Genomic DNA, 25,662 nt, shown 5'->3' on the forward strand with positions numbered 1-25,662 from the left:
ATCAAAATAAAATATTGAAAAGAAAGAGGCTCGGATCATGTTTAGTTACCATCATCGCCTCAAACATTGATCCAATTGAAATCTCTGGAAAATCACTCCAATCCAAGAACAATCTTACAAAGAAAAGAATTTTGAAAAAAAATGGCTCAGATTTTATAGGAGATGAGAGCCGAGAGGATAGAGGAAGTAGAGAGAAGAGAGAGAAGTAGAGAGAGAGGGATAATAATGGGAGGGAGAAATTTTACCTCCACTAACCTGCTCTATCATCGCACGGGGAGGTGGGAGATACATCTCTAGCCTGCCTAAACAGTGGAAATCTCACGGTTCGAGACAGGCCATAGATTAATAACACGGGCTGCACTTTAGGATATTTTGCAAACCAAACACTTGAAATACATTGTTCCGGTAAAATTACTTTTCTCTAACCGGAGGTAATCAATAAACCAAACACGTCCTAGTAGTATGTGTTTGAATTTAGTGACGTCAGGTGGATGCGCAAAATTAAAAACATTAGTTGACTGGTGTATTAGATTAAGAGTTTGAATATTTTTTCTACATTAGTATTTTTCACTCCTTCCAGTGTATAAAAAATACTGAGGAGTTTCATTTATGGATGATACGAATTCTAATAAGGAATTCATAATGTAATAGAGAAGAAGAAAACATAAATAAAATATAAGAATTATAAAGAAAAATGGATAAAGTATAAGCAAGATTAGAAAAGGGGATAAAGTATGAGAGAAATAAATTTTTCATATTTATAAATGAAACTATTTTTTTTAGACATTCTATAATAGAAAAATTGGATTTTTTTCGGAGGAAGAATTTATCATCAATACATAATTTTCAGATTACGAACAATTAAAAATAAATGTAAAAATTATATACTCGGTTATTTTCTAAGGTTTATAACCTGACTAAAATTTGTCATTTTACACATTTTTTAAATCGCTCTAATAAAAAAAAGGTACTCCTAGTTTTGAGTAATTGCAAATAGAGAGTTTATAAGGGATAAAAATGAAAATATTTTACATTTGAAAGAACAATAGAACCCGCGACGGTCTGAGCTCACAGCATCATCGACAAGCCTATGATGAATATTTTCTCCAGTTCATTCGCCGGCGCGATACAACGGCGAGCTTTCGCCGCAGTTTCTAACCGTATCCTTAGCTGCGGGTGGCGCACCCTCTCGTCGTCCGCCGCTCCTAAGAGAGTCGGCACACACGACGGCAAATTCCACTGCGATGAAGCGCTCGGCTGCTTCATGATCCGTCGCACCGCCAAATTCTACGACGCCGACATCGTTCGCTCTCGTGATCCCCTGGTAAGGAGAAAATCCGTGCGCTTCGTTTCCTTCTAATTGCTGCCGCGTTTAATTTGGTGGAAACTGCATGGCTTAACACTTTGCTTGTAGGTTTTGGAAAAGCTCGACGCAGTGCTGGATGTTGGAGGAGTTTACGATCCGAGCAGCGACCGATACGATCACCATCAGAAAGGTTTTGAGGAGGTTTTTGGTTGCGGATATGTGACTAAGCTCAGCAGTGCTGGCCTTGTCTATAAGGTGTTGTCTTAAATGCCTGAAAGAATATTTGGAATTTTTTACTCCTTATCGTTCATTTATGATAATCAATCGCGTCTGGAGTTTCTGAAATTGATGGTTCACTTTAGCTGGGATGAATTTCACGATTGAATTGAGTCAGTGGGATTATGTTTGTTTAAATGCATATGGTGGAAATGTTTTACTTTTGACTTTAGAACTATTCGTTGTGTGATATAGTTGACTAGTTTTCGAAATTCGTTGTTATGCATTGATACGAATACTAGTGATAGTATATGAGAAGCATTGCCTTTGTGTTTCCATTCGAATAACTCTTGAATTTGTGTGTTCTTATTCAGTTGATTTTCATATCCACAGCTTGTTTGGTCTGTGAACTTGTACTTTCATTAAGTATTTTATTCTCAAGCAAAATATCCGTTACTATTCTATTTACGATAGTCTTGATTCCTTTCTCATCCCAGCATTATGGAAAAGAAATAATTGCGAAAGAGGTTCAGTTGGACTCAGACCATCCTGATGTGCATCGCTTATTTCTTACAGTCTACAAGAACTTTATAGAGGTACTACATGATTTGCATACTTGTACGTTTACGTTTGCTTGTAGGTGTTGATTCAGAACCATTATATTACATGGCTCATGTAGTGGAGTAAGCATATCAAACTATTGAACAAATTGAAGCCTCATCTTAGTTATTTTGAACACCCTAAGATCATAAAGTTTTCTATTTATTGTAATGTACTTCATTTAGTATACTATATTGCTCAAAAGTGTGTCTGTTGTGTTAGAAGAGGTTCTTAGCTGATGCTTTTCGATAAACATAGAATGGTCCCTGAAATATTTTACATGAGTGCTGGTGGTGATTGGAAATATGGTTTTTTAACGTCTTGTACTTTTACGAGTTATACTCACCTTGCATAAGCAGGCTGTTGATGCTGTAGACAATGGAATCAGTCAATACAACACTACTCAGCTTCCGAGGTTTGTAAATAATACAAGCTTGTCATCAAGAGTGGAAAGACTAAATCCTGACTGGATATGTCCAAATCAATCCCTTGCAGAAGAGGATGAATCCTTTCAACAAGCAATGAAAGTAGCTGGCAATGAGTTCCTAGAGGTTCTACTTTGGAAATTCCGTATTTTATGGATCCTAGTAATTTTAATGATGTTTGGCAAGATATTATACCTGCAACTGAATATTCTACACATCTTTCCCAGTGTATCAATTTTCATGCTAAATCATGGTTGCCAGCTCGATCGGTTGTCATGAATAGTCTCTTGGCCAGGAAAAGTATAGATTCAAGTGGTGAAATCATTATGCTAACGAATTCAGTACCTGTAAGTTGCAATGGACTTTACGCAAAAGTTTGTGATACTGTCCCACATTTTTTTCTGCAAGGCCCTTCCCTTTAAGTCTCTTCCTGAACTTCTGTTAGTGGGTAAGTTGTTTGATAATGGAGAATATAATCATAACTGATGAATATAATGTTTTGGCAGTGGAAGCTTCACATTTTTTAACTTGAGTAGGAACTGAAGATCACTCCTAGCATTAAATATGTTGTCTATGCGGTACTCCTTAAACCTCTCATCATCTTTCTCTCTGGATGTGAACATAAATGTGAACGTAGTGGTCTGCATGCCTTTTCTCTCCCTTCTTTTACACAAGTCCCATAGATAAATTCTCCCATGGCATAAACAGATACATAGAAAGCATCTACTATTTTATATTGTAGAGTAAGAAAGCTGAGGTTTCATAATAACTTTTGCTGTTTAACTATTTACTAATTGATGATTCTCCCTGTGCAATTTTCAGGATGACAGGAGCTAAAAGTGGCGCTTGCAAGCTGTGGCAGTTGGACCTGATAATTTGATAGTCGCAAACCTCTCCCAGCTTCTTGGAGGGGCTTGAATGATGATGAACTTTCACAAGTTTCAGGAATTAGTTGCTGCACCTTTGTGCATATAAGTGGATTTATTGGAGGAAATAGAACTTATGATGGTGCTCTAGCAATGGCAAGAACATCTTTGATGCTAGCATGATAGAGAATTCAACTCAACTTAGGAATTTGTCTTGGAAGAATTGTCACATTGATTTATTGGGATGTAATACGAAAGTTAGTTTCCCCTCCCAACTGCACTCAGGCACTTTACATGAATGAAGACTGTAAGAAAAATTTCTCCCAAACTTCTGCTTGTTTTCTTCCATTAGCTAATATAGTGTATATCAAAATCAAGCTCTTTCAATATATATTTTTCTGTGTTGGGGTTTATAAATTGGACATGGTGAGGATTGATAAAAGATGGTACTTCGTGAGAGGGAAGCCTGAATAACTTTAATCTGAGCAATATGTTCTCAGCTTTTGCTTCTTGTAAAGTGACCCTCTAATCAACCAAGCAATTTTGAGGCAAATATGAGTGAGCTTGACATATGCACTTGTATTATTTTCTTCTTACGTTATGTTAGTATTTTATAGTGGGTTGAGCTGTCACAGTTAACTTCATATTCACGTGAGACCATTGTTTTCCTTAAAATTTGGGAGGAAAATAAGTAAGAAATACTGACAAGTGAAGCCACTCAAATTAGATATTACTTGTTGCTGTCCAACATGTCGTCATATCTACTGCACTAAGCAGAGTTGATTAATGAACACAGAGAAGTTTCAAATATGATACAGTGTTGTTTCATGTTCATGAGTTCCTGCGATAACTTCTAGTTTCCTTTTTCTAATGCAACATTTGTATTATTTATAATAGTGATGGGTGCTGATGTATAGTTTCATGTGAGCATAAGGAGTCTTTTAGAACATAGAAAAGTGCAGGCAATTGATTTCCGAAACCATTTACATATTTGCAGCAATTCTGTTAAGGAAACGGTTTACTGTTCATTAAATCTACACTCAGGGTTATTCAAAAGCATCCCTATTGCCGAATTTCACTCTTCAGATTCTAATGGCAGGTCTTCTTTAAACCATTTGTAGATTCCTCCATCCAAGTGATAAACATTCTTAAAGCCATTCAGCACCAGCAAGTAAGCAGCTATAAATGACCTGCAGTAAGTGTTATGAAGCAAATTATATCATCTTATTTCTGTTATTTACCTTGGAAGAACGCATATATTTTGATGTAAATTTTTTGGGGGTGTTTGTGGTTATATATCAAAGTTCAAAACAGGTGCTGTTTGGGTTAGGACTTAGGACAGCAAAACCTTAGCTATGCGTTAATTATGCATTTACCTAGACTGCTGTCCTTCTGGAAGATTTTGCGTTGGCCTTGTTGTTCCTCCAGCTGAACAAGCCACTATAATCTTAGCATCCTTAGGTAGTTTTGACTCTACACCTGATTGTGCAAGTTGTAGGCTTAGTAAACGATTTTGTGGTTGGCGAGAAAAAGCAAAAAATAGGCACCCATAGATAGATAGATAGTATTTAGTAGAAGCAGGGTAGAGGAATACAATATCCTACAGATCTTACTTTGTATAAACTCAGGGTTCTCTTCTGTTCCTTGGAAGATGCCGAAGAATGCAAATGCAGCCCTCCTAGCAATGTCCCATGCAGTCCATTCCTTTATAAGCCTGTATATTTGCACATTAATAGCACCTGCTGGATGAGCCTAAACCGAGAAACGATTAGAGAATGACACCAGAAAGTTCAAATTGGGACAAAAATCTGCTCAACTTTAGACCTCTTAAATAAGTACTACATGTTTGGCCTACTGTCTATTTACCTCCTTGAACTCTGCCTCTGGACGTACATCAAGAATGACGAAGTTGTTCTCTTTTTGAAGTCTCAATGCTTCCTTTACGTCAACACTTCTTACCTGCATCAGTTCTAGTTATCCCTGTCCACTTCACACTAAGCAGCCTGCATTGCTTTCACTAATAAATTTATACTTCCCTGCTACTGACTCTAATTTTGAATTTACTGTGAAAGAGTTTCCACTTGTAAATAATACTAGATGGTTTAGTATTACTATAACATACATGAGGCTTTCCATGTTATTGAAATTGTCGTCTATTCTCAACGCAGATTGAGCTTCAATAGACAGTCGATATGCAACTGTTTCAGTTCGCAGGTTTGGAAATGGGATCACCGATACATGGTAAAGCTCTATTAAACTTAATGAATTTGAGGCCTCAACTTTTATCCTAATTCTGTGATGTAGCATGACAGTTATGTTCATTCATTGATATCATGAATTTTTTGCTATTGCATGCACATGTATCACCGTTTACCTTTTTCTCGAGTAGAACTTGCCGTTTTATCTTCCAGTCTTCTTCAGCTGATTCATCCAAAAATTGAAACATTCAGATATACTATCATTCATTTTCATACACTTTCGACGATTGATCTACATAAACATACCTGGCGACTTTGCCGGCTTGGTTGCTGCGTTTTGAATTCTCAAGGGTACACAGGTGCTTAAGTTTCTCCCTGTGTTGGATAAATTAGTAGATTCAGTGGTAGAGCTCAAACTATAGGCTAGAAGAGAAGGTTGAAACTTGTGATGTAGAGACGAAGATAGTGGGTGTGGGCTAATGGAAGTAAATGCAGCAACCATTTTCCTACCCCAAAACTTGATGATATTGGTGCTGTGATTTGCTTTCCTAAGATTTAGATGATGTCTATTTCTCTGGTTGATATTAGAGTGGTCTATTTAATGATTTGATTCTTGATTTTCTATATTTAAATGCCTGCAACAATTGAAATGGAGGAAATAGGTGGGCCAATAAATTGGAAATGTTAGATATTTTAGTGCTTTCCCAATCTGAATTTGTGGTGGTAGTGAGAAGATTTCCTTCTACTTGGGATTTCCTACATCTCTTATCATTTGTTGTTTTCCTGCTTTAGGATAATAAGTCACCATTCCCTCTCTCTCAGCTCTCTCTCTATCATGCTATACTGTACTTGTGAAACCAATTAGGTATGATTGAGTTTGAGATAGATCAACATGTTCTCAGTTTAATTATTTAATACAGTGCGTGTTACAAATTTATCATTAATACTCGTACTACATAAAAAAAAATTTGTGTTTAGTGTATATCTAACTTTAAACTTAAAGCATTTGACTATTAAATGATTTTGAAACAATATCTGAATATTAAAACAAATATTTGCAGCACCCTACACACACGCAAGCACCATTTGTGTATGTGTTATTATATACTATGTGGATCCATATAAAGGAGTGATATCATATATGCTACAGATCATTTCTGAGCATTGTTGACGTTTTAATTATTTCATAGTTTTCAAAAAATTATCAAATTTATGAATTACGTTTATGAATATATATACTCCGACGTAGTTGTGATCAAATGCTAATTAATTTTCAATCCATAATCCATAACTTTTTTTCAATTTTATATGTTAAAATTAGCCACACAAAGTTATAAGTATATTAACACAAGACTATTGCTATTTGAATTTACTTGTTTTATTGATAAAGTTGTGTCTTTGTGTTGATAATTTTAATATGTACTGTTAAAAGTTCTGCGTTCAAATTTGAAATTATTTTTATTTTAACGTCACCCTATAGTACATATATTTGTATTTAATGCCGTGTCCTATAGTATGAAAAACAAGTCACGTGCTACAATCTGCCGGCTTGAACCTTTTGACTAAATTGAGGGATAACATATCACTAATGATTTTTTTTTTGTGAAGCTGAATGAACTTTGTCATGCATAGTGGTAGATAACCATGATCCTTGCATATCGCACATGGTTAGGACTTAGCAGAGTTTTATATTGTCTTCGTCTTCAAAAAATAGATTAGTTTTACTATTTGGAACCGTCCTTCAAAATTAGACAAAGGAAAGTTTTTCAACAAGTAATAATCTTATATATTATTTATAATTTGGACTTCCCAATCCACTGTCTTTTTCTCTCTCTCACTTTTTCTTATCTTTCTTTTACTTTACCAATCAATTAAACTCGTGTCATTTACAAGTTCATTAATTTTTTGGGGACGGAGGAATTATTAAATTTTCTTTTTAATAAATAAACTACCGTGTTTTGACGTGCGTTTTTATTAGTTGGATGAGTGTTAAATTTGATGTATTTGCGAAGAATGTTAAAGGTACATATAACATAGTTACATAGATATATATTTACTTAAATTTAAAACCATAGGCATCCGAAACGTTATAAAATAGTGTCGGTCTTATTGAAGGCAATACAACTGGATGGAATTATTAGTTCCTAGATCTCTAATTTTTGTCATGATACAGAAATCCATGCCATTTTGCATGGGACATTATTTATTGCCACTACAATCAATTGACTTCAATTCATGCTACATGCATGTAGCCAAATAGGAGTCGGAGTGATGAAGGCAGCCTGAAACCATGTTCTCTTTTTGGAGGCTAATTTTTGGAGTAGATAACTATAATAATTATAAATAAAATTGAATATATGACTTCAGTAACAATTAGACCAGGTTAAAATATTTCTCACATTTTTCATCAATTCTAGTTTCTAGTAAAGGGTAGTACACTAGTACTACTAGGGAAAAATATAAGGAGTATTTTTTTTTAAGTAAAGGCCAAAAGTGCTCCTAAACATATGACGATTTTATGATTTTGGTCAAGAATATTATCTTTTGAATTATTTGGCCTTTCACAATTGAAAATGGGCTGGATTTAATCCTTTTTGGACAGCACCGTTAACTGCTATTTAAATTATTTTGACTGGATTAGAATTTAGATTAGAATTTTTTTTTCTAAATGTCTAATTCTCTCTCTCTTAATCATGGCAGCGCCTTCTTTTTTAGTTCAAAGTCTTAATACTTAATCATTAATGTTTCTTCCAAACTTTTTTCTTAAATGCTTGAACATCTAAATCAGAAAGACAAGAACTACAAATAAAAAAACTAAATAGATTATCTTAGAAACGACATCGAGACAGAAAAATTGAAGATAGAAGGAGAAATTGGGTTCTCTGTTTGGGGAGATTTAAATTGGGGAGACCAATTCTCCTTTAATTTGGAAATAAGCAACGGAGGAGAGAGGGATGGAAGGCGGCGACAGCCCCGGCGAGGCCACACTTTGACCAACCGAAAATCGGAGCTAGCGACGGCGCGAACTGAGATCAGAGTGAGAGGCGGCGACGTAAAGGGGGATTCTAGTGCCTTCCTCTTCTTGGATGAAGTGCGTTGTGTCGTCAGAAAATTGAGTTCACACTCACCGTCTTCTCGTCGCACTCCCTCACCGGCGTTGACCATGACGAGAATCTCGGCGTCCTCTCTCGATGGATAAGACGAGGCGAGGGCGCAGACGCAGGTGGTGCGGTAGAGGGTAAGAGCGGGCGTCCATGGAGGCGAGGGGCTGGTGTGGGAGTTGAAGAGGGCGAAATTGCAGGGACTCCGGGCAAGTTTTGGGCGTTGTTGTTGGGGTTGTGAGTGACAGGTTCGGTGCCGTGTAAGGGAGGAGGGGCGAGGTGGACCAGGAGGGCATGGGGAGGAAGGAAGAATTGGGGGCGATTTGGTGGGTGTGGCAGAGGAGGGACTCGTTGGTGGTCGAGAGTGGCAGGAGGTGGATTTAAGGTACACCGCCTTTGCTTCCATTAGAGATCAATGAGCGGCGGCGGATGGTAGATTTAAGGTGCAAAGAGAGAGTGTTTAGAGAGTGTGAAATTTAATTTATCTTTAAAAAATAAGAAAATAACTAAATATTCTAATTTAAGCTATAATCCAGTCAAAATTTCTAATTTAGTCGTTGACCGTCAATTTTAAGCGGCACCGTCCTAAAAGACTAAATCCGGCTCATTTTCAATTGTGAAGGACTAAATAATTCAAAAGATAATGTTTTGGATCAAAATCATAAATTCGTCATATGTTCAGGACCACTTTTGGCATTTACTCTATTTTTTTGGTTGTTTGGACAAACCTAAAATTAAATCTGTTAACCTTGTAATCTAATAAATACTCTCTCTGTCCCATTAAAAATTAAATATTTTCCTTTTTGGATTGTACCATTAAAAATGAAACGTTTTCTAAAATGGAAATATCTCTATCTCTACTTTTTCATCTCTCTTACTTTACTCTCTTCATTAACTCACAAAACAGCACTACATAAAAACTCGTGCCGATTTCCAAATGTTGCATATTAATGGGACGGAGGGAGTATAACGTGACTGCCGAGAGTTCAATCATGGTATAAATAGTACTTACTAGTATAAAATTATGCAACTTGTAGCTGATCATAAATTTATGGTTTCGCTTTAAAGACTATTCATTTCTACTTATGAGAGAGAGTGATGATTAGACTTCAAGATGATAGTGCTAAGAAAATTAAATTTCTAGGTGAATTAAATGTTTAATTAAACCACCAACAAATCTTGTCAGGTTAATGAATTATCAGCATTAGCACGACGAGTTAATCTCGTCTTTTTTTTTTCTTTTCTTAAAACTCCCTTTATAATTTTTTTTTCATTTTTTTCTTAATGCAAATACAGTACGGAGTAATTTTTTAACTCAATTCACGAATCTTTACAAGGTTGGTAGAAATAAAAGGTTGGAATTTAAATAGACAATTTGACATATGCACATGGATGATCATAAATTGAGCCAATTAATTAAATGCAAGTTTCCGTAAATCGCAAAAAAAACTGTATACGGATTAGTAATGCGATATTGTTTTGATGAAAAATGATAAAACCCCGCCAAATGACGGGCCCACAATTTGAATCCAACGGTCAGAAACCACAGATCTATAATCCAACGGCCCAGATTCCTCTCTCTCCGTTTACCGGCCCGCTCCGATAACCAAGTACCGACACTAATCGACGGTTTCAATTCCTCCACGTGTCGAGACCAAAGGAGATGATGAATTAGAGTGTGACAAGAACAGCTCTGGCAAAGCAGCGTAGATACTTTTACACAGAGAAGCACACTCTAGTGTGTGTGAGTGTGCATATATACATATACGCGGAATACAGCTAAACCTGAGTGAGGATAATTCGAAAATTTCTCGCTCTTCTTTCATTTTTCCTCGATTTTTCTTTTTTTCTCTGAACGAGTGAAGAGTGGAGGTGAGAGAGAATGGAGATTTTCTACTATATGGTGTTCGGCGGCCTAACCGCGGTGGTGGCGGCGCTGGAGCTCAGCAAAAGTAACAAGGATCGGGTTAATACGTCTTCAGCTTTCAATTCGTTCAAGAATAATTACCTGCTCGTCTACTCGCTCATGATGGGTAAGTGGATTTCGTTTCCCGATCTCAGATCTTAGGCATTTTCGATATCGCATTGCGTGGAAAATTAATTTGATCTAGTTCGATTCGCGTGAGAGGAGAAATGTTTGCGAAAATGCTGTGATGTTGTGGAATTCTGCATGATTTGGATTGGGACGGGGATTTCTATGTGTATCAGTTTTTTGTTGTGTTGTATGATTTCTATGATTCGAAAGCATCTGTGTGTGACTGAATGTATGAGATTGATTCTGGATCTGATTTGTGTGAATGTGATTTGATTTCTATGTTGTATCTTGTGGATCTGTACCTTACTTGAATTTGAGTTTGTTTAACATGGTTACATATGCTGCTGGAGAATGTTTATTGAACTTAAAGTCATTTCTACTTGTCTGAGTTGGTTATAACAGGTCTGTTTAGTTTGATTCTGTACTAGTATGATAAAAATAAATGGAAATTGAGTTTGTTAGGTACTATCAGGTGAGAGCTTGTGGGGTCTGTGTTTGGGTCGATTTGCTTAATATGTTTGCTGATTCATCGATTGTTCTGCTTATGAAACAATATGCAAGTATAAAAGTTCTGCTGCTTATGAATTTGGAACTCTGTGGCTGATTGATTTAATTATTTTATGCCTATTTGAATCTTAATTGATAGAATTTGGTACCTTAGTAAATACAGTGCCTGGATAATATATTAAAATTAATGACTATAGACCATACTGTATATCATGTTTTCCCATCACCATATAATTGTCATGTCATGTTCATTCAATCATACTTGATTTTGAACAGTGGTTAAATGATTTCCTTTTTATTCTCGAAGCATTTTTGAATTTCTGCTTTCTGATGGCTTGTTTTACGTGTGGAAACAGCTGGTGACTGGCTGCAGGGTCCATATGTTTACTACCTCTACAGTACATATGGTTTTGGGAAGGGTGAAATTGGCCAGCTCTTTATTGCTGGATTTGGCTCTTCCATGGTGTTTGGAACCATTGTTGGATCTCTAGCAGATAAACAGTGAGTTGAAGTGATGCTAATTTGATTTACTGTGATATATTCTCTGTTTGACGTGCATGTAATGAAATTGTAGGGGGCGAAAGAGAGCTTGTGTGACTTACTGTATCACGTATATACTGAGCTGCATTACCAAGCATTCTCCTCAGTATAAAGTTCTGATGGTTGGACGCATTTTGGGTGGTATTGCCACATCTCTCTTGTTTTCTTCATTTGAGTCATGGCTTGTGGCAGAGCACTTCAAGGTATTGTCTTCTTTAAATATAACCCTGCTGAATTTCCAATTATGAGTGTGTACTTGTGCTAGCTCACCTTTCTGTTTCTTGCTGTAATGAACTTGCATTTGCATTGAATTTTTTTATCAAGTTTACTGCTATCTAGAAATGGTCTTTTTAGTACAAATTTACTTTATTACAAATTTATTATGTATTGATTGCATTCAATACTTTCTTTCAGAGAGGCTTTGAACAACAATGGCTCTCAGTAACTTTCTCCAAGGCAATATTCCTTGGCAATGGTCTTGTTGCTATTGTGGCAGGCTTGTTCGGAAATTTGCTGGTTGATTCTTTTAGTTTGGGGCCTGTATCTCCTTTTGATGCTGCTGCCATATTTCTTGCTATTGGAATGGCTGTGATATTATCAACATGGAGTGAGAACTATGGTGACCCTTCAGAGAGCAAAGACTTGCTCTCTCAATTTAAGGGTGCAGCCGTAGCAATTGCTTCAGGTATTCATAGTTTTCTTAACTGAAATGTATATTTACCAACCGTAGAATAGGTCCCATCTACATCTTTCACCACCTAGATAGTAATGCAAGGAAAGAGATATGCCAATCTTGACTCCCCTATAAAATGGATTGAATTTAAGTTGTGTCCTGACTCAATAATTTTCATTGGTCAGATGAAAAGATAGCACTGCTTGGTGCAATTCAATCTCTGTTTGAAGGTTCGATGTATACATTTGTATTCCTCTGGACACCTGCCCTGAGCCCAAACGATGAAGATATTCCCCATGGTTTTATCTTTGCTACATTCATGTTGGCTTCAATGTTGGGAAGCTCGATTGCATCTCGCTTGTTGGCCCGCAACACACTTAGAGTGGAGAGCTATATGCAGATTGTATTCATCGTTTCATCTGCTGCTCTAATGCTTCCCATATTGACAAATGTATGCCCAAGTTTTTATTCTTATGCATTATATAATCTTGGCTGAGGGGACAATATCTTACCTCTCTTTGCTCTATGATAGTTCTTAGTACCAGCAGATCTGGAGAAGAAAGGCGGCAGCATTTCATTTTCTGGCTGTATCCAACTTCTTGGCTTTTGCACTTTTGAAAGTTGTGTCGGGCTTTTCTGGCCATCCATTATGAAGATGAGATCACAATACATACCCGAGGAGGCTCGAAGCACTATCATGAACTTCTTCCGCGTCCCACTCAATATCTTTGTTTGTATTGTTCTATACAATGTACGTCTTCTGGTTCTTCCCCTCAAATTTTGTTCATGTTCGATTATATAGTTCAAAATTCTGTTTTATATCCCGATCAGAACTCATGACTGTTCTGTTTTATTGCAGGTCAATGCGTTCCCTATCACAGTTATGTTTGGTATGTGCTCCATCTTCCTCTTTGTGGCCTCCATCTTGCAACGACGACTTGCAGCAATTGGAGAGAAGCCAAGTAAGTAAACATTGCATGAACTTAACTGCTTACTAGAGTCACGACATGAGATTTATGTGGAAATTATTAACTAAGACGTTTCAAATCCTCTGCCGTTGTCTCATTTTTGTCGCAATTTCCTCAGAGACTGAAGATTGGGCTATGATGAAGGAGAGAAACAGTGAGGTGGAGCCACTAAACGATGCTTGATTGATTTAGTTTGAATCTGGGATGAGCAACTGTTTTCTGCCATAAATTGCAGAGAGCAAGTAGAGTTTGTAGTCGAGCATATTATTTAAATTATTTGCACTCTGCATAAAAAGATGGTTGTGAGAAGAGGAGAGAGAGTCCTTTTTCTCTAACAGAAATGTGCAAATTTACACCATACTACAAATTTTGGATTTATCTCACGCTGTAAGGGTAGTCGAATACTTCCCATAATTTCCAGTTCTATTAAGTATTACTAATAGTATTTTTTAAATCTTCGATTTTTAAGTATTCCCATTGCCCAGTTTTGTATCAGCCATTTGCTTTTTTACTGTAATACAATAGCTTTGTCAAGCAAACTTAATTTGCTTTGCCAATTTTGTCGCGTGTTTTGTTCGCCTAACTCCCAGCTGCTATTATTGTTTAATTGTGTGTAGAGCATTTCAAAATGAATGTAATTAAAATGGTTGATTGATGAATTTGACACAATCTATAATTATAATGATTTGTAAACTGATTTGATTATAGTGATTTTTTTATTGGTAAATGAACTCAAATTTACAAACTGCCCCATGGAGGCTCGAATTTGAGACCTTTAGCCTCAAGTATTAACTTCTCTACTGCTTAGCTAACTCACGCATACAAAATTATAGTGATTAAATTGATTGAGTGTATAGTGGTTAAAATAAGTATGTTGTGGTATGATCAAATTATTAAAACGGATAAGTGAAATTGTGAAAGGAAAGAGTACTTAACTTCAAGAAGAAGTCAAGTTATGAAATTTTATCCGAATTGACGTAAATCAAATCCAGATAAACAGACAAAAAAAATCAAAACGTAGGTTATTAACGTAAATTTTTTAACTTGAATGTTTTGTGCCACATCAAACGAAATTGCACTATGTTACAAAATTATGAGTATAATTAAACACAAAACTGAATAATAATAATTCAAAATTGCAAACATACTGCATGCAATAGTGCAGTGTAATGCATTTCAAAAGGTAATCAGACGTGATTAGTTTTCTATAATCATATTTAGCATATTACTATTATAGATAATTAAGAATAAAACTCCACAGAGCACACTTTATTCTCCTACTCATACTAGTAATTGTTAGTGTTTTAATACAAATTTAATGAAAATTTAGATGACAATTAATCACAATAATCTGTTTAGAAGTTGGACATGGTTTTGCCTTGAAAAAACCTTAAACGTTGTTGTTAGTTGTTACATATGCAAACTTGAAAAGGCATGGAGGGAGTGTGAAATCCTTAAAACAAGTGAAATTATGCATAGTAGCGACAGAAGTAAGTGAACAATAACCATCATAGGATATCTACAGTGAAGTGGCGGCTCATCTTTTCATATCTGCTTTCTTTACCTAATTTGAGAATTTGGTTATGAATTTTAATTAAAATAAATCAGAATATAACCACTAGTGTAGCTAGGCCGGTTTTAAATTTAATAAAAATGCAATATAGAATTAGCAGTAGGTCGCTTTTTTAACTAGTAGATTTCACCTAGAATGATAATTAATTAATTCAATCAAAATTATTTGCACAAACATATGTAAAGGGAGTCAAACTACCTGTGTACGTAGTTGTTTTTAAATGATTAGTAGTACAATCTACAGAAATAACAATTCCTTCAGATCGCTGGAATCTACCCCATTGAAAAGTTCAAACAGAAAAAAGAATTCAAAGAATTTTAATTGTATACTCCCCTACATCGCATAATAGATGACACACTTAGATAATGACATGAGATTTTAGTAAATGTTTTATATGTTAAATGAAAAGAGAAAATAATATATTTATATTAATGTGAGAGATAACTTTGTCGAAAAATAAAAATATGATATTTTTATATGATAAACTAAAAAGAAAAGTATGACACTATTGTAAGATATAGGTATGTAGGAAGTATAATACTATAACACAAAGGAATGTAATCAAATGCAAACTCTAAATATAGTACAAACTCTAAAATATGATATGGACCGTTAAAAAATATCAACAGATTATAAAATAATAGCAACAGAAAATATCAACACAGTGTCAACGGTTGACACTGTGTTGATATTGTATTGACATTGTGTTGACTTCAAAATCTTAAAATTTTACATTGTATTGACATTGTGTTGAAAAGTTTGGAGTTTGTACAATATATGAGTTTGCATTTTATCACTATTATAATTAAATATATCAATTCATTTATATAATTTGTAAAGTAAGATATTTCTCCACTCACAGTACATAAATTACTTGCATTAAAACTCGTGTTAGTACTTTGGAGATGATGAAGAGTTGAATTGCAAAGAAATTAGAAAGTTGTAAGGAGATGCAAATTATATGTAAAAAGGTTATTTGACGGACATATTTAGGTAGAGTTATTAATTGTTTAGTTATAAGTGTTGAAGGGGAGGAATTTGGTTATCTATGATTTTCGATTCCTTAAATATCCTTTTGTTTAGTTCACTAATATTTTTTCATGGCTCTCATCTTTAAATTTTGTATTTATTTAATTTTTTTATATATCATACAGTATATTATAACTAAATTAATATTTTGATTTAAATAAAATATAAAATTTGTTAAAAATAAGTTAATATCATAATTAAATCCATACACTACTAAGCGCAAAAACAACGTAAGAAATAAAAATAATGAAAATAAATGAAATGAAATAAAATAAAAAATAGTACTGAAATAATGAAAAATAAATACAGTATTGTTTAATTTTAGCATTAATTTCGATGCCGTTATTAACTACTAGTACTGTAATTATTACTAGTACCAAATTAAATTTGTTGGGTTATTTTAATTCACACTAATTGGATGATCATTCAGGTCCGTACCATTTTCACGTGGCATTCCTATTAAAAACCCCACTTGCATAAAAAAAAATAGGACCATATTTAGTGGATTCTTAGATCTTGAAATCGTGATGATAATATTGTTTAGTTTCAAATAAAAATACATGATGCCCCGTTTCCTAAATTTAGGACTAGGGTCCTTGTTTGCTGGATGGACCAAGACCAACCATTTCCATAATTAAAATAATAAAACCCTCCCTCTATATAATCACAGGGTTTCACCATTTTCATAATTAACACCCTCCTTACCCTATTCTTGTTCACTCCATAGCTTGAAGAAGTAGACATGGTGTGATATTGTTTCGGTTCGCCACCAAAATAAGCAGTTATTTTTGGCGATGAGCCGAACCAATATCACTCTTGTATACTTTTCATCACACAAAAATGGGAATAAAATAAAATCATCTCCAATATACTTGCAAGAATACTTCTGTGGTGGCCAACAGCATTTTCTTTTAACCTAGCTACCTTCCAGGTAATTAACAAATTTATTAGTATATAACTATTTCACTTTTTGTCAATTTCTTATGTGTGATCACCATTACTCTAAATGAGTAAATGAATTACAGTGACGATTAATGCTCATTTAATTACTTTTACAGTTTACAATCGAAACCTTCTTTCATATTTCATGTAGAAAAATGAACTAACAATGGTGTTCCATCTCTCTTTCTCTCAAGATTAATGTTTGTTAAGTTGTGTTTGTTTCAAAACCAGTAATTTTGTCTTTTTCTGGGAAAGAATTTGTGAAGCATCTCATGCAAGAAAAAAAAACATAAGGTATACGCACACGTTTTAATACTTCCGGAAATAGTTGCTTTCTGTGGGCATATTATTTATATATCTTGCAATAAATAAATATCAACTTGGTTAAGTAAAAAACCAATTAATTAGTTTTGGATTTGGATCCCCTGCTGTGCTGTGCACAGACAGGGGAATAAAAAAATAATTTTTTTTTATTATTAAAATTTTTTTTTGTGTGTGCACAGCAGGGGATCCACCCCATTAGTTTTAGTGTAACTAATCAATGTCAATCCTAAATATTGAAACTGTAGCTAGACTAGGTTTTACTACATGTAATCCGATTGACTGGACTTGCAAGAATCTTTCTTTAGTACTACAGACTGGTATTTAATAGTGATGAATAATGTAAAATTTCTATTATAAAAATAAATACTATGTAAAATAATCCAACGAGGATTTGGTTTAATATTATACTCCCGAAATCATCCTTTTTTTTTTTTGAAGGGCGTATTTGTTTCTTTCGTGGATTGAATTGGTCTCAAATCATTTAGCATCACTTGTCACTTGGAATTTTATACACTCTTCCCATGATTTATAGTCTTGTTTTGACTTGATACGAGCTTTACAAAATGTGAATGAAAGTGATGAAAAAAGTTAGTAGTGTAAATTTCACTTTTATCATGAGTGTAATGAATTAGAAGATTGCTTGTTCAGTAATAATCATATTTCATTCTTTCAACTACAGGAATTGATGTTGAGACATGATACGTACAAATGCAGTAATTCTTTATGAATCCAAGCTCTGAAACGTGATACCCAACTTTGATCAAATTTCAATATATTTATAAGCTATTGTTCTCTTAGAATTATACAAACAAAAAAAAGTATTGATTCATGAGAAAGTGGCAATTTATAAAATGCTCTGGCTCAAATGAGACAGAAACCAACCCTTTTCTTCTTCTATTAGGTAGAATGAATGATACGCATACATCTTTTAACTGAAATTTCTTGGAGCCGATTATTATAAATAAACGAGAAGGCCTTCTCATGTGTCATAAAAACGTCTTCAAACATATCAAAGAAAACTAACATATTAGTATTATTTTATGAACAACATCCAATGATATTTTCAGCCCTTCTTGATTTTCCCAAAAAAATACAAGCATTTAACTGGAGATTTAATATTATACAGAAATGAGCTAAATCTCTTTTCACACATGGAAATGAAACCTAAAAGGTAGCTGGCAACATAAAAGAAACAAGTACAAATTTGCACCTTCACATCAAGGCATCAAAACGCAACACCTAAATGGAAGCTTCACATAGTGCTGTCTCCCAGAAAATGGAGACGCACCGGCCAGACTCTACAACTTTATACAAAGAGGCCAAAATAATGTACACGCTGGTTATGTACAAGCACCATTTCCGATTCTGTTAAACCAGCAATCTGGCTTTAGACATGGTGCTTACGACAAGATCACGTCATTCAGTTACTAGGCTCGTATATATTAGTATCAAAGTGAATGCGATTCAGCACAGAAAACTACAATGCAACATAGCACAAGTGCCGTTCCTCAAAGGAACCTCTTTCACCTAAATTTGTCCTCGTCCCCTCATTTATTTGCTCTAAATAACTGTTTTTCTTTATCTGCCTTCGGAACATAGCACAAGTGTCGTTCTTCAAAAGGAACCTCTTTCACCTAAATTTGTTTATCCTCGTCCCCTCATTTATTTGCTCACAAATAACTGTTTTCTTTATCTACCTTTGGCTGCATCCATTGATAATGTCTTTGTTCCATGAGCTCAGGAGAGTGGAGACCATTTTGTTTAAATACAGTCCTCTAGTGGAAATGCTGTGGGAGAGCGCATCATTCTGCCACAAACAAGCAAGATACTATATAGTGTCCAACCAAATGGCAGGCCCCGCGTACAACACTGCACAACAAGCCAAAATTACTCTCATAAAGCATTTTTCAAGAGCACATTTCAGCATATGCAGGCAAATAGCATATACACAGTAGCATATAACCACATATCATTATATGCAAGCAAATGTAGCGCTTACACAGTAGCACGATGGACTACGCAACGAAAATAAAAAGGAAGCTGCACTACAGATTGAATCAATATCTGTAGATTACTAGAAAACATAATCTGGGAGGTACAGCACAAATAAAGTTTGACATCAAGGTATGCATAGTAATTATGCACTTTCCATGAAAGGAGGTTAAGTGATTTTTCCTACTGTGGGACCTCTTATTATAATAAATGCACTTAAATAATAACAAGCACAAACGAGCATGAAATTTATGATCCCATATTTGTTTTTCTTTCACTTAATCAACGAATTTCCAGTAAATTTAGCAAATCATCACTTTATTCAAGCATGAAAACACTAAATCCAGAATATTGAGACAGCATAATCTGAGGATTCTTCAAGCAGAAACAGCATTTCAGTAATGAAAATCAATAAATAGCATCCTAGTCGTGTATACAGCTATACATATATGTTTGGGGAGGGTCTGTCCACAAAGTGTGGGGTTGTCGTTTTTTCTTTTTTCTTTAATGGGGAGGAGAAAAATAGGTTAGAGTTTTGAACATGATTAAGCAAACTTAGATAAGGACAAAATTTGCCAATCCAACGCATCAGCCATGTTTAACATTTTTTCCTTGATTCAATTTAGCCTGTATGAAATGTTTTTATACCGTTTTTCAAGTTTTGACAAATGGAGTGTCTTTCTAAAAAAATAACTTAGAATTACTGGAGGTGGAAATTCAATAAGGATTCCACACAACAAATACCTATAAAAAGTAAAACGATACATTTAGATGAACAGAAACAGAGGAGCTTAGAATTAAAATGCAAACACCTGAACTAGTTTAGAAAATCTGTTGCTAAACAGGTAGATATACTCATATAAATATTTGATTCAGGTACCAATATGCCGAAAGAAAAAATGTAGTAATTCAAATTAAATGAAGTAAACCATTTTAAAGGAAGGAGCCTTCCAATGAACTCTGAAGAAATCATTCAAAAATATATTCATGGACACTCCGCAAATTTCCAAAACATTATGACAACCCCTTAGTACTAAAACCCCCAAGATTAAAAAAAACACTAAGGGACAAAGGGATTGCAGACTCTCTTGACTGTTTCTTATAGCCTTAAGCATCCACTGGTAGAAGATCATACATAATTAGCATACCAGATGCTCGTACATCATTTAACTCTTAAGGTTTTGTGTGGTTATGTTTATTCTGGAGGGCTGGATTTTGGGGGGTCCATTTTCTGGAAAAGTAAGAGAAATAATGAAACAAGACTTAGTGTTTGTCTCTATTGCACTAGATATGAATAACAGAAAAAATGTAGATACATTTTATAGCATTACAGTAAATGTTATGTTACGTACCTTGTGAGCACCATGTGTAAGCACCGATCTCCGATAGTCCACGCTAGCAATTTTTGTTTTGTTTTATATTTTGATTCTAATACCTAAAAAATTGTTATTAACATCATTAATTCTACAAATTACATAAAAACTGTTCATTTTCTATTTAACTTTAAATAAATGAATAACAGAACAAATCAAAGTTTTATGTAATGTGTAGAAGTAATATTGTTAATAACAATTTTCAAGGCATTTGAATCAAACTAAAATTATAGTAAATAAAAAACTAATGCTAACATAAACTAAACAAGAGCAATTCTCACGTAAGGCATGTGGCATAATATTTCTCCCACGTGGTATTTATGCATTTATAAGATGTTCATAACTGTAATTTAACTACTGGAGATTGACAAAATAATATTTGAATAGTAAATTCCTTTTTCTGAACAAAATGTAGTTACCAAAACTGAGACTGTAGGTAGAATTATGTTGTAAGATGCAATATGATTAGTAGATATAATTATGTTCATCAAAATACAACTTGAGATCATTATAAAGTTATAAGAAATGCCGGATACTTTTTAAATTTAGAAAAAAAAAAGAATGACAAAAATGTAAATCACAAAGAAAAGTTGAATGTATGTTTAAAACAACATAACAAAACAATTCAAGGGAAATCCTTAAAATATTAACATAAATTTGTGTAAAAGTATTGTGAAGGATAAAAAATGCAACAATGTCATATATGTTTTATAAACTAATACATGTGTATGTATATGTGCATAAATATATATCACGGTACAAAAATAAATAGTGAATACAGCTCCCCATCCCTGATCCTCATTTATAACTACAACAAACGCCATGTTAGATGTCCCTCCTATGCATCCTTGTTAGTGAGATCCACTATTTTTGCCACACTAGTATTTTTATTTATTGCTTAAAGTCAGCCCTCTTCCACAAAGCATACCCCCAAAGTCCTCAATCCTAAAGCCAACTCAGGCAATGACTAGCTTGTCTTCAAGAATTATTTTAGACGCATCACTTATGGTAAGTATGATATCGTTAGCATGATGTCAGTTGAGGACATAGTGCATCTATTGAGTAATGGAAGAGAGGAACAATAACTTGCCTTTTATCTCGGGGGGGATTGTGATGATGCATGCTCATCTTGTTTGTGCTCCAATGGAAGACACATAAATTTTATTTATTTATTGGGGGGAGGGGGATAACAGGTCATAGAGTTGTTTACAGCTCTAATGCTTTATTAGGAAACGACAGGTAATCTAAGCCTACATAGAATAGCGGGTCATTTCATTATAGAATTTTCAAGATATTTTTTTATTAATATGATATGATGACATTGACACTCCAAGGAAAATTTTAAAATATGTATGCAAAAGCAAAAGATGGTAGTGGTTCTTGTCTATGACATTTAACCACATCAAGCTTAATAGGAAGGTAATTAAGCACAATATTCATTCATAAATCAAGGTGCAAGTAGCGAAATAAAACGATAATCTCACAGCAGGAGATGATAAGCCCAGCATTCCTAGGAGGTTCCTTACAACTCACTAAATGTTATTACATTTGATATTTATTATCGGCCGGTTAAGGGAATTGAGAGAAGGGAAGGTTAGGCCACCCAGTCGTCCCTCCAACTGACACAATCGAGATAAACCCCCTGATTCTAAGCAAAGCCTCTGCAAGTATGTCGCAACACTCCAAAGCTGCGATACTCACAAACTGTAAACCTCTACAATCAGTGGGTCCTACACAGAAGCGCATGTCCACATTTAGAGCAATTCGTTGACCGTCTTATGTTTTCTTCATACCAAGAGGTTTATTAGCAATGGGGGTCGAGCATTTATAAATCTCACCTGTCAAACCAATCTCAACGGTTACCACGATGCCCACCACCTAACCTTGGACCAGGAGGATTGCGGGCAAATTGAACCCTTAAGTGGCCTGAATCCCGCTCGTGCTCATCAAATATGTAACCTGAAAGATTAGCTCGAGTATTTATGATGCAAATAGCTTCACTTTAGATGACAACAAAAAAACATCTAATTTTTCAGAGGAAGGTTATACCAGTTTTATACCATTATAAGCCTGAACAATCAAATCATAGTCGATAATAGTGAGTTAACCCGTAACAGAAAGGGAATCCCAATAAATCCCACTACCACAACTACGGTATCAGATACTCAACATTGTTGGCTTGAACAACGACGCTTTGTGACACCAAAAATAACCAAGTATTGCAAGTAATAAAATCACTGAAGTATTGCTAATATCAATAAAAATAATAATGAAAGAAACAGAATACATTGAGAATTCTAAATAGTTATTTACATCAAGTAATTTGACAAATTTTATTTTGACGTAGATAAAGACAACAAATTCATTAATATTTATGACACTTTAGCTCCTAGAGAAATGTAATAGTACTAGTGTACTATTAAGAATTTTGTTGTTGAATGAAAATGTGACTTTGAATTTTTTAGAACCATTTTACAATCTAATATCAAGATCCAAACTATCATGAAAACTTATAAAAGTGTACTTTGAAAACCAGAGGACATATGAGTTATTAAAAATTCATACATATGTCCGAACAAAGAACCATACAGAAGTCCCAACAACAAAAAAATCCATGACCAGACACATAAGCATGGGGCAAGAACAGTACCCTCAAAAATTCAAAAGACTAAGAAATGTTGTTGAATCATATATCAAAAAAGTTTTCTTTTAATCACATATTATTAATTGCAAGGAAGCATTTTGGTGACCACATCAAGAATACTAAGAGAATATCTAGGTGGAGTATGCCATTGTTGCTGCCAACTTCGATCAGAGTTTCTCCATCAAGTTTATTCTAGTTGGAATAAGGTCAAAGGTTATTAACTAGATCTACTTTTGATCTTTGAACACATGTTATACGCTCAATATTTTTCTTTAAAAAAAACGCAAACCCTCATTATGACCTCAAGCACATTAGCTAAAAGTATCATATTAATTTGTTAACAGTGATAATCACATAAGCAATTTAAAACACGCACACATCATAAGTTAACAAAAAATCAAATCCAGAACAACATGCCAACCTGAGATGCAAAGATTTTATACAGGAAATATAATCAAATCATGTGCTGACTAACCTTGCAGAGCATCCATTGCTGTTGCCGCGTGAGCTGGACTCTCAAAATCAACAAAGCAAAGCACCACAGGATCCCCCCCAGGCTACATGGATTAGGAAGCAACTTTAGCAAAACTACACATACATTCTTTTGTTTTAAATTTTGTTCATGAAGAAAAAAGGATTCTTACATTTCTTGGTGCCTTGTTTACAAGCCTTACTTCCTTGTAGCCCACAAAAGGGCGGAATATGTCTAAATCACAAGTAAAGGAACAAACCAGTTGGCAGTTGGGGATACAAGGTAATTTAAAGGAACAAACCAGTTGGGGTTACTAGGTAACTTAGCATGTATCTTAAAGGATACGAGACACTTCTCTGCGAGTACAGTTCGCAGGCAATCCCTCCACGAACAATGTGCTGCTAGCATCAGGAGGGAGTGAAATTTCAGGTCGTCCACCCACTCCCATTAACCGGCTTTGTGGAGCAGCTGCTGGGCCTGATTGTACCATTCCTAGGACCCTAAGATCATCAATTTCGTCAACACCATCAAGCCCACCAGTACCGGGTCTTCCAGTTTGACCACCGTATGATGGAACTTGCTGTTACAGTCCACTAACAAATTACAAAAATACTAGGCCCTGGTTCAGAAAAAAGAAGGATAAAGGAATAAGAAGAATACCAAACTACGCAAGTAGCGTTCATATGATGCATTGACAGAGTCAGTATCTCTAGAGACAACATTTCCTGGCCTTTCATTGCCGGGAGTATAGTATCTTGATGTGTCTTGTCCACTTGGCATCTCTACACAATGAACATTAAATATGGAGAATAGACTAATAAAGAAAATGAGGTGACAACCAAATAAGCATTTAAATTATCACTCGAAAGGGCCGAGAACCTTAAGGAGATTTCCTTAAGTAGCCAATAGTTTAAATTTCAATAAGATTGAAGTGAGTCATGGAAAATTACATAGAGATCCAAATCGCCCACAATTAAGGATTCAGGTCCTAAATTGCAACAGATACAAAGACACAACTGAGGTCGCAAACTCCGGCCACCAAAACAAAACACATTCAACTATGCAGTACCCAAGATCAGAAATTAATCATTTTGCAAGAGGCGTGCCATTACCATAAATACACGTTCACCATACCCAATAAGTATGACTATACACATGAAGCCGAACAAGATACATAGATAAAAATTAAAAATTAATAAATAAGCACTAGCCCTAACCCCAAATAGAGCGAAATCACGAGAAATTCACATCGTACAAGTACAGAGAGAACGATGAATCGTGAGATTAAGATAGGGAGAGAGGGATATACCAAACTCGGATCGAGTCCGTTTCGCAGCCATCTGAGCTGGAAGCGACACCGCCGGCTGCCTGTTATCACCGTACCTCCAGAAAGCGTCCGCCATTGTTGATTGGTAGTGAGAATTCAACAAGAAAAAGCGGGCAAATTCAATCCAATTGAAAAACTAGGGTTTTGGTTTACGAATTTCAGACAAATCAAATTGATACTAAGGGTGCCCCCTTTACGTTTTGGTATCGAGTAGGTTTGATTAATTGGTAGAAATTGGGCATCCAATTGTTTGTAAATACATTACACTCCTATTACTTTTAATCCGCGTAATAAACATGTGTAACTGAAATACTATTATACTAGTAACTACTACTACACCCTACTTAAAATTATTCTTTCTTTCACTAATAAGACATAAAAAAAAAGTACTGCACTGCACCTCTTTCTTATTTTGAGAAAGAGTGAACATCATTTTTTGTCCACGAACTTTGCCAAAGTATCATTTTAGGTTCATGAACTTTGAAAATATCATTTTAGGTCCGTGAACTTTGAGTTAGTATCATTTGAGGTACTTTTTACTATTTCCAAGT

General features: G+C 34.9%; 3 protein-coding genes, 1 long non-coding RNA gene and 1 pseudogene across 6 annotated transcripts; 3 read left to right on the forward strand and 2 right to left on the reverse strand.

Moving 5' to 3' along the window:
* The first annotated feature begins 1,029 nt into the window (after positions 1–1,029).
* LOC121749659 lies at positions 1,030–3,800 on the forward strand (annotated as a pseudogene).
* Positions 3,801–4,352: 552 nt separating this feature from the next.
* LOC121749661 (rhodanese-like domain-containing protein 14, chloroplastic) lies at positions 4,353–6,224 on the reverse strand. Its single transcript, XM_042144246.1, has 6 exons — positions 5,918–6,224; positions 5,788–5,834; positions 5,280–5,372; positions 5,027–5,165; positions 4,790–4,892; positions 4,353–4,603 (listed from the first exon to the last, which is right to left on the reverse strand). Exons 1-6 carry the CDS (start codon positions 6,111–6,113, stop codon positions 4,489–4,491), a joined length of 693 nt encoding a protein of 230 aa, XP_042000180.1. The 5' UTR covers positions 6,114–6,224; the 3' UTR covers positions 4,353–4,488.
* A 4,232-nt stretch (positions 6,225–10,456) lies between these two features.
* LOC121749658 (molybdate-anion transporter-like) lies at positions 10,457–13,889 on the forward strand. The gene is made up of 8 exons (XM_042144245.1): positions 10,457–10,745; positions 11,611–11,755; positions 11,829–11,997; positions 12,209–12,479; positions 12,653–12,918; positions 13,000–13,218; positions 13,327–13,429; positions 13,554–13,889. Exons 1-8 carry the CDS (start codon positions 10,595–10,597, stop codon positions 13,616–13,618), a joined length of 1,389 nt encoding a protein of 462 aa, XP_042000179.1. The 5' UTR covers positions 10,457–10,594; the 3' UTR covers positions 13,619–13,889.
* Positions 13,890–16,749: 2,860 nt separating this feature from the next.
* Positions 16,750–18,100, forward strand: LOC121748156. Its single transcript, XR_006039407.1, has 2 exons — positions 16,750–16,968; positions 17,983–18,100. It is a non-coding gene; the product is annotated as an uncharacterized LOC121748156 (long non-coding RNA).
* A 302-nt stretch (positions 18,101–18,402) lies between these two features.
* Positions 18,403–25,372, reverse strand: LOC121748155 (RNA-binding protein 1-like). Of its 3 annotated transcripts, XR_006039406.1 has the most exons (9): positions 25,094–25,372; positions 24,445–24,566; positions 24,130–24,364; positions 23,957–24,018; positions 23,788–23,869; positions 22,507–22,627; positions 20,648–20,730; positions 20,444–20,526; positions 18,403–19,172 (listed from the first exon to the last, which is right to left on the reverse strand). XR_006039406.1 is itself a non-coding variant. In XM_042142380.1 (7 exons), the coding sequence occupies exons 1-6, from the start codon at positions 25,185–25,187 to the stop codon at positions 22,521–22,523; spliced, it is 702 nt and encodes a 233-aa protein (XP_041998314.1). In that variant the 5' UTR covers positions 25,188–25,372; the 3' UTR covers positions 22,092–22,398; positions 22,507–22,520. The 3 variants fall into 3 exon arrangements, 1 of the variants encoding a protein (XP_041998314.1); XR_006039405.1 differs by lacking the exon at positions 20,444–20,526; XM_042142380.1 differs by lacking the exons at positions 18,403–19,172; positions 20,444–20,526; positions 20,648–20,730 and adding an exon at positions 22,092–22,398.
* Positions 25,373–25,662: the final 290 nt, after the last annotated feature.

The sequence above is a fragment of the Salvia splendens genome, chromosome 9, assembly GCF_004379255.2.
Source record: "Salvia splendens isolate huo1 chromosome 9, SspV2, whole genome shotgun sequence".
NCBI lineage: Eukaryota > Viridiplantae > Streptophyta > Magnoliopsida > Lamiales > Lamiaceae > Salvia > Salvia splendens.

Coding starts and splice junctions, on each gene's coding strand:
- LOC121749661 (XM_042144246.1), bottom strand. CDS start 6,113: ATGGTTGCTGCATTTACTTCCATTAGCCCACACCCACTATCTTCGTCT. Junction 4,893..5,026: donor GAACCCTGAGTTTATACAAA/GTAAGATCTGTA, acceptor TTGCACAATCAG/GTGTAGAGTCAAAACTACCT. Junction 4,604..4,789: donor CCAGAAGGACAGCAGTCTAG/GTAAATGCATAA, acceptor CACTTACTGCAG/GTCATTTATAGCTGCTTACT.
- LOC121749658 (XM_042144245.1), top strand. CDS start 10,595: ATGGAGATTTTCTACTATATGGTGTTCGGCGGCCTAACCGCGGTGGTG. Junction 11,756..11,828: donor GGATCTCTAGCAGATAAACA/GTGAGTTGAAGT, acceptor ATGAAATTGTAG/GGGGCGAAAGAGAGCTTGTG. Junction 13,219..13,326: donor TTTGTATTGTTCTATACAAT/GTACGTCTTCTG, acceptor GTTTTATTGCAG/GTCAATGCGTTCCCTATCAC.
- LOC121748155 (XM_042142380.1), bottom strand. CDS start 25,187: ATGGCGGACGCTTTCTGGAGGTACGGTGATAACAGGCAGCCGGCGGTG. Junction 24,365..24,444: donor AACGCTACTTGCGTAGTTTG/GTATTCTTCTTA, acceptor GGACTGTAACAG/CAAGTTCCATCATACGGTGG. Junction 24,019..24,129: donor TACTCGCAGAGAAGTGTCTC/GTATCCTTTAAG, acceptor CTTGTGATTTAG/ACATATTCCGCCCTTTTGTG.